Raw genomic sequence first — 12,485 nt, 5'->3', positions numbered from 1 at the left:
CACATCCTGGTATCCACCAATAGACATCCATCCAATATATAAGTGTGTATAAATGTTGATTAACATGTCAGACACAAACTAATGCTGAACTCTGAATGAACTCTGAATCTTTGCTGTGTGTTTGTGTTTAACTGTGTGTGTCAAGTTGCTGTTTACGTGTGCGTCCATGTGCAAAGGTGTCACATACTCTGTGTGTGTGTGTGTGTGTGTGTGGGGGGAGTAATAGGGTTTCCTCTAGTTGAATAAAGCGGTCCTATTGAGTCTGTTGTGTTATGTGTGTGTCCCTTTCTTTTGCCCCCATTCAACTGCACTCATGGCTCAGTGACTAATTGCCTGTTAGGCAAGCAGAGCCGTTGTGTGTGTGCGTGTGTGTGTGTGTGTGTGTGTGTTGATGAGGTGGGTGGGCTTCTCAGTTACACAGTAGAGTGTGCCAATGATTAAAGTACTATCTGGACTCATTCTGGGTCACTGGCTATGCATGATGAGGCACAGACACGCATGAACGCACGCACGCACACACGAAAATTGTGGGGTTAATATATAATTGAATATTTGCTAAAGACACTGCTGATCTTGTGTGTGCTTGCGGGTGTGTTTGTGTGAAATTGGCAGGAAGTCCTGTTAAGTTCCAAACTGTAAGCAAAACACCCTTCATGGCACTGTCAGTTATAGACACAGAAGGTTTGCTATATTGGTATCGCCGGCTTTTATACGGCACTGTACCAAAGGAAACTGCTATAACATACAGCCCAGATTCACACCGAGCCTGGGGATAATAATCCATACCGACAAGGTCGAGATCCAACCAATATCTCTGTTTAACGGAGATATTCACCGGAATCTGCCGGCGTTAAAACACGCCATATACCTTTATCACTGCGACGTAAACCATGACTTTAATCACTGCGCTGGCGAGCCTGCAGAAGCATGATCACATTAACGAGCTACACCTGTTTTTCCCTGCCGAGCAATCAATTGACCCTCATGCGCTAAACAGTGCCTGTGTGTATCTTTACTCTCAACGTTACAAGCTAGGAGCTAGGAGCTAACGGCTAGCCGTGAGCTAGCATTAGCTCCTCCGCCGCCCTCCACAGTGTCGGCGGCGGCGGGGGGGGGGGCGTACCGGGCGAAGCCCACTCCTCTGCTCTGGCCGTTGGCGTCCCTCAGGATGCGCGTGGAGATGACGTGGCCGAAGGGCTTGAGCATGTTCTCCAGCTCCTGCTCGTCCATGGACACGGGCAGGTTGGAGATGTACAGGTTGGTGGGGTCCTGCTCCTGTTGCTGGGGGAGAGAGAGAGAGGGAGAGGGAGAGGGAGGGGAGGAGGGAGAGGGTGAGGGAGGGGAGGAGGGGGAGGGTGAGGGAGGGGAGGAGGGGGAGGGTGAGGAGGAGGGAGAGGGTGAGGGAGAGGGAGAGGGAGGGGAGGAGGGGGAGGGTGAGGGAGGGGAGGAGGGGGAGGGTGAGGAGGAGGGAGAGGGAGAGGGAGGAGGAGGGAGAGGGTGAGGGAGAGGAAGAGGAGGAGGGAGAGGAGGAGGAGGAAGAGGGAGAGAGAAAGGGAGGGAGAGACGAGGAGGGCGAGAGAGGAGGAGGGCGAGAGAGGAGGAGGGGGAGAGAGGAGGAGGAGGGAGAGGAGAAGGGGGAGGGAGAGGGTGAAGGAGAGAGTTGATTAGCGTGAGCGTGTGCTACAATGAGCTGTGTCGCCAGGACAAAATACCCGTATTTTTCGGGGGGGGGGGGTGGGTGTGAAACAACTCGTCGACACCCCCCCCCCCCCCCCCCTGTCATCTGCCAGCGAGTGAGGGGCTGATGATGTCGGCCGCTGCCGCCGCTGTGATGCACTTTAGCGGACGGACCAAAAAGTAACAATAATGGGACTCCAGTGAGTGAGGGTGCATGTGAGAAGAAAAGTGAGATGGAGTTTCGGAGCGGTGAAAGACACCATTAGGCCTGCAGGAGGAAGACTCGCCGTTCGGGTGATCGAAAACCCCCCCAAGTGCCTCTCATACGGTCACGATCCCATCGTCTGCCTCACTTTGTTTGCCGACGGGCAAAGCGCCACCCACAAGCACAGCCTCTTTCAGAGGACTCTTGAGTACAGGCTAAACATCTGGGGGCGGCTATTGGAGGGGTAGGTTCATTTCAGGTCCTGGAGCTTTAATAAGGTCTGCAGACATCGAGACCGTGCTCAGAAAAAACACGTTTATTAAGAGATGTAACCTTTAGAAATGCCACTCTGATTGCTTTTTATTTATATTGGCTGCTCTTGTTTTTTTTGTTTTTTTTTACTATTCTGTTCCACCAAGTCTGATGAATAACCGCACTAAGTGGATCCTTTAATTAAATATATAGGCACTTATGAGTGAATCCTGTCCCTGTGGGCAATGTATCTGTAACTGCTTTCCAATATGGTGTGTGGCTAGTGTGGTACTAGTCACTTAATTGACACCTCAATATGTGTGTGTGTGTGTGTGTGTGTGTGTGTGTGTGTGTGTGTGTCTTCGTAAACATGTCTGTGTGTTCAGTTGAGAGTGTGCCACTAGAGGCAGATTCTCCACAATTTGTCAACCCGTGGGTTATGTTAAGTATGTATCCTAACTCATCCTAACTCTAGTAAAGCAATGGATGACAACAAGAAATGGGTAAAGAAGAAATATAGAAAATATATTAAAAAACATTTAAAAAAAGTAAAATTAAAATAAATAGAAAATCTGATTTGAAATGAGCCCTTTTAAAGATGACACCCTGACAGACTGCAGATGAAGAACTTGCTCTAAAGAGTATTGAGTGATGTAAGCTACTCACAGTAGTAGTATTGAGTGAGAGTCAGACTCACAGATTACAAGCGATCTTTCCCCCTCAAATATATCTTAACGCTCCTCTCTGCTTAAAACCTCAGAGGCGGCTATACTAAACCACCGCTGTACTCATTGTGTGTTACCTGAGGGAAGAGAATTCGCCCCCTTTTAAGCTTAGCTTGGACAGATTTACAGCAGTTGCTTGTGGTTGCTCGTGGAAGCTGGTCCGTTGTGGTGTTTGTGCGCCAACGTTTTCAGAATGTCTTCCTAATTGATCAATTACCTTGAGCCAAGACCGGGCAGAGAAAGAGATCCTCGAGCGAGAGGCAGGCAGGCAGACAGACAGACAGACGGACACACACACACACACACGGATGCATTGCTTCCTGTGAGTGATTTGCTGGTTGAACTGTGTGGTTCATTTCGTCTCTATTTTTAGAACGCACACAGAGTGGAAGTGCTCCTGCAGAGATGTGTAGGGGCAAGGTGGAGCGTGGCCAGGGTGGTGCTGGGGGTGGGGAAAACTACTCCATCACAAGCTGCTGAAACAATCCCTGCCTTGCAGTGTTAGATCAACACAGATCGGTTGATCTCTCCGATAAGTGCCAGCGCTAACGATCACCGTCATTATTCCGATTATTTATTAAGTGGGCCGACTGCACCGTGGTCACGGTGAATTACAAACTAGCACACAATGACTCGTACGAGATCATTCAATTCAGAGCTTTTTTTCCCCGAGCTTTTAACATGAAAACAAGCAGGTAGATGACGCCTGAATCAAAGCGACAAGCATTGAATACGGGATGTGAAACAAAAAACTAACTGAACTTCAGTGTTAAATATGTACAGGACAGAGAGGGTCATTTAAAAAAAGTCCCTAAGAATATTGTGTCCTCCAAGAAAAAGTCTGCAAATGACTAGAGTTGGATTTGTTTTGAGTGGGGTGTGTTGATTAGCTAATTGGACCAGTAGCACATTAAGACATGTGCGTGATTAGCACAATGTAAAGTGCTGTGCGTTAGACTTTAACCATGGACCGTGCTGCCATCTATGTACACTGAGTGGTACCAGATGGGTACAACATATTTCTTACAGGCTTTAACACAGGTTTAATTACAACCAATGGAGTGTTCACAGCCACCTTGAAATAATTATACATAAAACAAGATATGTGTAACTTAAAATCTCTCTGGAGGAAGAGGAGATTTGGAAAATATTCATTTGTGAGCCCTTTTGCTTAAAGAGCAAAAGGTTGGAAACCCATTTAATTAATGTGTGGGAGAGTAGCAAAGTGTAGTTTGTAATTTATTTAATTCTTTTAGATGTACAAGCTACTATATTTATTTTAGAAATCCAGTTCACGGGCATGCCAAAAAAGAACTTGGACATGACGTAACTAATGGTAAGCGAATCGCTAAATCCAGATGGAAAGTTGAATTGCAATGTTGAAAGGGCCAAGACCAATATGGTGGAAAACCCCTTATAACATGAATGATAGCGTTATGATTTATATTATATTATAATTATAATATTTTACGCCAAGGACCTGCAAAACTAATAATTATTATTAATAATTATTGGACGTTACTAATAATAATAATTATTGGACGTTTAGGACGTCTAGGTAGCTTAAGCGTATCATCAGAAGTTACCTTCAGTTGCGTCATGTCCGGGTACTTTTTCCAGTCTGCTCTTACATTACAAAAACAAGTCCAGCTGTGATTCTGTGTTAAAAATACGAACACCAGTTTAAAATCGCTTCGCTTCATACCGTCCCCACATTACAACCTGCACGTCGCTCATTAAGCGCACATCTTCCAGGCAGAAACGGCCTCATCTTCACATTTTCCCGCTCATTACCACTTTGGTAATGAACCGCTTGAACCACTTTGGTGAAATGAGGTTAATGGCATTGTTGTCTGATCACATGCTGTTGGTGGTAAAAATAAAAAAAGAGGAGGAGAGCATGCACATTTGCATTAGTGAGGGCAGATGCAATCCCTTCTGATCCAGTCTCAGATCGTCTCCACTGAGCACGGGCAAAAATCCACGAACCAGTAAAATTTACTTTGCGTCAATTCTTCCACTGGCTTAAATTGTGCCGTCTCGGCGGGGTTGGCAGGGAAACGGGGCAGCGATGTGTCCGACCCAACGCGCTGGGCATACCGGGTGAGGTAATTGAATTCTGGCGACTAAGCCAACTCCTGGGCCCAAATGGCCAACAAGGTACACTTTGTGAAGAAGAGGACACAGACATTTCGGGAAATGAAAAATACTTAAGCCCGCATGACTTTGCAATAAGTCGTTGTCTGCTTAACTTCACAGTGGCCGACCCACTCAGTGGCCAACCCGAGTTCTCACCTCTCTCCATTCCTCTCTCTTTACCTCCTTCTGTCACTTGGCCTGCTTTCCATCTCCCTCCCTGTCCCTGTGTCTTTACCTATTACCGTCCCTCCCCTTCTGTCTTTCTCATCTCTCACATTTACCTCCCTCTCCCTGCCCCTTGCTTATTTCTGTCTCTCCCTCCCTCTGACTTTCTCCCTCTTATATCTCACTTGTACCTCGCCCTCCCTCTCCACCACTCTCTGTCTTTGTTTACTTTCCCCTCCCTCCCTACATCACACGTCTACCTCGCCCTTCCTCTCCGTCCCGGTGCGTCTTCACCTATTTCCGCCTCCCTCTCTCTCTCCGCTTCCCACTCTCCCTTCCTATCCCTCACTATTCCCTCCCCCTCTCCGTCCCGGTGTGTCTTTGCCTATTTCCGTTTCCCTGTCGCTGTCTTCCCCTTCTCTCCTGTCTCCTTTCTCTCACCTTTCCCCATCTCTCGCTCACTCCATCTGCGTGTGTGTGTGTGTGTGTGTGTGTGTGTGTGTGTGTGTGTGTGTGTAACATCTGTCAGGAGCTCGGAGCAGCCTCGCACCACACTGTGCCTCCTCTGACTGTGCTGTCCCTGACTGTGCCGCCAGCCTGCGCGTCGGTCGGCCCGTGTTTTCAGCCCCATTAAGCCTCATCGCTGCATCATTACAGCGGGCTGGGGCCCGGTGTCACCGTCGCTTCCCGGTTACCCTGCTATGCATCAACACCTGCTTTGGAGCCAGAGGGTAAACAGAGGGCGAAGAGGTGTCGTCTCCGTCTATGTGTGGCGCCGCTTAGGGGCTTGGAACCAAAACTCTGCTGCTCTGTATTTTTATATTTTTTTCCGGGGGGAAGATATCTAAAAGTCTGGATGCAAGGTGAGAACTGAATCCATTGTTACTTTCACATCTACGATGTGTGAAGAAGGTTCATAAGTACGCTTTGTTGACTTTAGTTTATGCGCTCTGTTCGTGATCTGTGCTGCTTTGCTGGAGTTTCATCTCATACTCTGCTTCCACTTTTTTGGTGTAATTCTTCTTCCATTCCCTTTTCTTCCTTCCCCTTTTAGTTTCCTCAATTCTCGATTTCTTTCTAATTAGACCATCTTCTTGTCTTGCTATTTATATTTGTCTCCCACACCCAGGGCCTCATGCATTGACGTCTGCGTAGGTTTCTGCGCAAATGAATGCTGATAGAGAAAGTTGGAAAATCTGTGTACGTGGAGATTACCTGAGACTTTCAAAAAAGGTTAAAAACTGTACTGGGTTTTCCGTTTCTACACACCAATTGTCCTGAGAAGAGTTCACACCTCATCAACTCCTATAATTGACCAGACATGGTCTAGGAATGACCATAATGACCTGGCCTGGGAACCAGACGACTCTGCTAGCTCGTATTTTATTTGCTGTGGCACATACGTCTGGCCTCCCGTTCAGACAGCTATCCAGCAGACCTGGCCCAGGTCGGGCCAGTAACAACCGTTTCCCCAAACCCCAGGAATCAAATCACAAGGCTAACGCTGGACTGGGCATGCAAATCTAATTATAGTGCTTTTGTCATAATGTATTTTGACATGCTCAAGGCTTTATCTATCTTGGCCTTTCGCTCACAATGTTATTCATTAATTCAACCTTTATTTAAAACAGAGGAATCATTGAGGGGCTTTTACTGTGAAGCAGAGATTACACCATAGAAAAGCAGACAAATAAATAACTAAACAAAGCAGAGAAAATCTAACAAACTAAATTTGTAAAACAATTATTATTCCTAAAGTGTATTCCTAAAGTGTCCAAAAGTTGATTTTAGATGAGTCATGCAAGATGATGCAAGATGTTCCATGAGCGCACAGCTTAAACACTAAAAGTTGTCCTTCCAAGATCAGCCCTATGGCACGACCCCACTGCCTTCCAACACTGCATACGCAGGTGTTGTCTAGGGTGCATAGTCACGCTTGTGCTCATCTGCCAGGTCTCTGAAACTTTGTGTGGAAACCGGAATACGCGTGTTTACGAGGGCATTTCTCTGCAGCACCCTTTTTTCTCATCTGGCCCCTAGTTTCCCCCTCTTCCCAAAACTCTGACTGAATCATTCATTCCAAAAAACCCAGGGCGTCTAACCCCTGTCTGAACGCTCCATCAATGTTGAATGAATGTTGCTTCTTTTGTTTCTTCCACAATAAATAGGGTAAGCTCTTTTATCGCTCAGTTGGCCTAGTGTTTTTTTTCTGTAAATATATCCTAAAAACACACAACTATGCAACTATGCAAAAAGATGAAAAAACATATTTCTTTTTACAAGAAAACGTTTCGAAAATGTTTCAACACCAAAATCCCTTCATATTTCATTACAAAAAAAAAAACTGCTGGTATTGGATTAGATACCAGTAAAATAAATATAATGGTATCAGTGAGCGTCACCTACTTGATCTTAATTCATTTCCTGCACTGTTTGTCTCCCTCCAGCAATAAACCTGTCCTGCCCTCCTTTCTCAGCTGCCTGTCACCAACTCAGCCAAAAAACATCTTACCATTTCCTCCCAACGTCCCTCCTCGACCTCCCCTCACCTCCCCCTTCCCTCCTCGTACACAAGCAGGCTTCCCCTCCCGTCCTCAGACCTTCCTCCCTTCTTTCCTCCACGTTCCCTCCTAACCCGGAGACCGTAATCCCCCCTAATGAAAGCTTGCTTGTCTAAATACTTTTTAAAGGCCTGTTCAATACTTAATGAACACGCTATGAATATTTGATGGGCACTAAAGCCTGGGGATCCCGCGGGGCTCGTTTGCTATGGAGATCAACACGGTTCATCACCTTCACAGCCTCACACCACCCCCAGACCAACACTGGATCCTAATGGACGACCTCGTCGTGCGGACCCTGCCTGACCAGGGGAATGACCGGTGGATGGGTCTCTGGGGAGCACGTGGGTGCGTGTGAGCGTGTGCGTTGCCTGCCTAGTGCACATGAAACGGGCAGTTGTTTGCTTTCTGCCGTGTGTTCGGGTTCTGTGTGGTTGTTTCATATGCATGCACATTTTTTACATTGTTTGTGTTGGTTTTGTTGGTTTTGGTAATACCGAGGTATTACTTGAACAAGCAAAGGGTTTTTGATGTGGGGAATTGAATAAGCATGTGTAATGTCTTGGGCATCAAAAGCTGTTTTTGATGCAATGCTTGTTTTTCAACCCCATATGGTGTGTTTGAGGATCTGAAAACTTTTGCAGGTCCAAGAATATGCATGCAGGGGGATATAAATATGTATTATAGAGGATCAAATGATACAAATCTAGAGTTGTTTTGGTTCGCCTGAGTAATGAAAAACAGAGACAAGTTCAAGCGCTCTTCATTTCTCACAGTTGAATAGTCATCATAAAATCTACCAGAACACTTTCTGTTTTTAATTTTATTTTTGGTCAAAGCTTTTACGAGAGTCACGAGAATAGGAGACGCAGTTTGGCTATGATACACATAGAAGTCACGCTATAAAAGTACATGACCTTGTATAAAAATAGCTTAAAGTATTAATAGCTTAATAAATACAAATATATATATATATCTTAAAAAGTTTTGATTAAATTAAATGGGCACGAAAAAAGTGTGAAAATCAAGTCATGTAGTGTCCCAAAGAATATCAAAGTTGACAACTCTAAATATGGAAATAAAAGGACATTAAATACGAGAACTGATAAGCAGTAATTACTCAAGTCTCAGATCACGGCTTAATCGAGCCTCTGCAATCCAAGACGAGGAAGAGCAAAGAGAAGCCTCCTCTCTTGTTTCCTACAGCATCCGTCTTTGGCAGGCGAAGACGAGTGACCCGGAGGGCGCTGGCAGACAGGTGTTGGGATCTGCTTACACGGCAGAATCGCCAGATGCAGCCACAATCAGAGTGCTGGCATTCAAATCAGACCCACGTGTGTCTTTGCATTCACTGCCGCCTCTGCGTCTGCCTCGCTTTCCATTATCGACTGGTAGAATTCCGGGTCAAGATGGATAAATGGCTCCCGGCGGCCCGCTGGGTCCAGATGGGACGGGTAGGAGGCCTTTGACACCTGACGCACTGGACGATGGAGAGAAGATGGAAGAGGCCATTTCATAGATTTCCCTAAATGCCTGAAATCCAGGAGGAATGCGGTTGCATCCGAATCGACCGACGGTCAAGGCCACATATCAACAGGGTTTGGTGGTACATCTGCAAGATGAGGAGCAGGGGAAATGGCTGGAGGCAAATGTGTCTGAATGCATGGGTTGAATGCATGAGTTGGAAACCTAGCCAGGCTGATGTGTTAAGGCCCTGACACACCAACCAGAATATCGGTCGTCTGACCGATTTGGTCATTGCAGATTCAATATGAGCAATCGGCTGAAAAGAACACAGACGGCTTGAAAAAGCTTGGCTTTTGACGACGGCCGATCACACAGCACACACCGAACAGACTCAGGTCACCGAGCTCGCCAAACTGTCCGACGACCGATAATCTGGTTGGTGTGTCAGGGCCTTCAAGGACCACTGTGTTGGAAACATTCAGACGGCTGAAGTCTCATCCCATAAACATTGTTGAAATGCCTTATATGGGTAGTGCTCATAATTGTATTTCCAATTGAACTTTCCTTGCATCTCCCTGAACTTTGTCCATGTCCATAACTTAATGATTAAGGGTGCTGTCTGAGCCAATCAAGATGCATGCTGGGACACAGTTTGGGATGAAATTTAAAATCTGAAGGTAAAAGCATTGTCGTGACAACCATTACCTGAATTGGACTGCCCTTCAAGGAAGCAGCAAGGGTTTTTCCCCACAGGGACCGGGTTAGCAAATCGGCAAGGTCTTGTCATTCAGGCAATCAAAATGAGAGGTAATGAGATTTTTTAACAGTGCACCTTTAACAAGGGGATCGTACCAGGTCTAGAAAATCAAGTTTCGGGCTCTGCTGTATCTTTATTTATTCATTCCTCTTTCTCATTGTATTTTTGTCCCCCTGTTCCCCCCGTTCTTGTAAAAGCCTGCTGCTGTCTGCTCTGCCGGGAACCCGGAGAAGCAATTAATTCCAGAGAAGAAGCGGGATCCCGTCAAAAGGCCGTACTGGTATAAACCACGCAGACAGTCTGCTTTGAACGAGGTTGTAATCAATCGGCGAATCACAGCCCACAGAATTCAGCGAGGGGGAGGGGCACTCGTCCATTATGTGCTGTATGGGGGGATGTAATTGAGGAGGTGTGACCCATTTGGGTGGAGGCTAGTGAAGTTTTCACAGAACAAGTTGCAGATTCAGAGGGATGAGGGAATGACATTGAGAGAGAGAGATGGAAAAATAATTTGCTGAATAGAGATTCAAACGCTGTGGATGGGAGTGTATCAGGTATTTGTTGTGAAAGGGCAACAGACAGAGGGATGGATAGATACTATTTTCAGTCGATAACACAGCTGTAGCAGAAGCACACAAACACACACACAGGCCGGGTCCCATTTGTCTTCCCTCCTCCCGCGGACTGCGTATTGAGGCACTGCTTGATGTCCTGTCTGTCCAACGGGAGCAGATGGGTAACATGAACCCAGCAGACTGGGACACGCCCCCATCCCGACTTTTACCGCCATCTCGTACAGACATTACGAAATTGCAAACTTACAAAACAGTTTGACATTGCGGATGAATTACATCATCTTTTTGGTTAAACCCCAAAAATACTTTCCAACCGATATCATTTTTTTTTAAAATGAAATTATTGCCAATATATCATTTCATTTGTGCTCTTCACATTGGCGGTTATTTTTTAACTGAAAATCCAAATGCAATGTGGGACACCTTCTCTGGCCCTATATCCAGAGCCAGCATCTGCCTTCACTCCGTGCATGGGACAAAGACGTTCACTAGCGCTACACCTATTGTTGAAACAGTACACCCGACAGCACGCTAAACAGAGGGCTAGTGTGTATGAGGTAGGAGGTAGGGGGTAGGGGACGTACTGGGACGGGCCCACACACACACACACACACACACACACACACACACACACACACACACACACACACACACACACACACACACACACACAAGCACATGGAGTCTATATTCAATACAAAATCAAAGCACAACAATTGAACGTATCTGGTCTGTTCTCGCTCTCTCTCTCTCATACTGAAGGCTGTAATCAACGCTAATGGGATTCAGCTGTTGGCCGGTCTAATTACCTGGAATGCAGACGGATGGTCTGGAAGACACACGCACTCACACACATAAACGCACACACACACACACAAGCAAACCCACACACTCACATACATATAAGGAAACGCACACACACACACACACACACATGCACACGCACACGCACACGCACGCACACACTCACTCAGCAACGTAGACTCTTTGAAATACACCTGTCACATGTGCCTGTGGGTAGGTGAGTGAGTGTGTGTGTGAGCTGTTATATTCCATCATTGAGCGTCTATAATCAATAGCCGGGCCTAGCCACGCCACTGGTAAAAAAGCTAATGTTTTGTTAGCACAGAGAAAGGAGTCAAAGGAATACAGAGGGAGATTATTTTATGACATATCTGTTAAATGCTTGACAAATGGGGCCTGTGTGTGTGTGTGTGTGTGTGTGTGTGTGTGTGTGTGTGTGTGTGTGTGGGGGGGGGGGGGGGGGTTGTGTGTGTGTGTGTGTGTGTGTGTGTGTGTGTGTCACGGACTCTGGCTCAAGAGAGAAAGAGGAGGCAGAAGGGAACTCTTTCTCACAATGATTAATGGCGTTCACAACCTGGACGAGGGTTGTCTTTGGCTTCGCCTGCGGGTACACACCCTGTATGACGCCTCCCATAAAGGACCGGTGCGAATGCCTGTGTGTGTGTGTGTGTGTGTGTGTGTGTGTGTGTGTGTGTGTGTGTGTGTGTATGTATTTCTCTGTGTGTGCATGTGCGTTTGTGTGCGTGTGTGTGTGTGTGTGTGCCTGTGTGTGATTGTCTATATGAACGTTTGTCTATGTGTGTGTGTGTGTGTGTGTGAGTGTGCCTGTATGTGTGTGTGCCTGTGTGTGTATGTGTGCCTGTGTGTGTATGTGTGTGTGTGTGAATGTGTTTGTGTGTGTGTGTGTATGTGTCCGTCTTTGAAGACACGTCATCCCAGGGAGGACTCATAAAGATGGCTGCTTCAGTCGAGTCCCGAGGGACTCATTAACGATGGCAGAAACACACACACACACACACACACACACACACACACACACACACACACACACACACACAGGGTGTAACACTAGGATGTGATGAGAGAGGTAGAAGGGATGGCTGGCTGGGAAATTAAAGAGATAAGGCGGGGAGAGGGACAGAGCAGCGAGCAGGAGAG

The 12,485-nt window shown here is 46.6% G+C and overlaps 1 protein-coding gene across 2 annotated transcripts in view; it reads right to left on the bottom strand.

Moving 5' to 3' along the window:
* The window catches only part of rbms3 (RNA binding motif, single stranded interacting protein), a gene marked incomplete at its 3' end in the record, with an annotated part of 122,804 nt that overhangs the window by 35,129 nt on the left and 75,190 nt on the right, over positions 1 to 12,485 (bottom strand). For both annotated transcript variants that reach the window (XM_084471253.1, XM_084471254.1), the window contains exon 5: positions 1,124 to 1,281. In XM_084471253.1, coding sequence (XP_084327379.1) covers positions 1,124 to 1,281 — 158 coding nt within the window. The remainder of the gene's footprint in view (positions 1 to 1,123; positions 1,282 to 12,485) is intronic.

This window comes from Micromesistius poutassou (assembly GCF_964030765.1).
Source record: "Micromesistius poutassou genome assembly, chromosome: 8".
NCBI classification, from domain to species: domain Eukaryota; kingdom Metazoa; phylum Chordata; class Actinopteri; order Gadiformes; family Gadidae; genus Micromesistius; species Micromesistius poutassou.
This window is presented reverse-complemented; position numbering and strand designations above follow the sequence as displayed.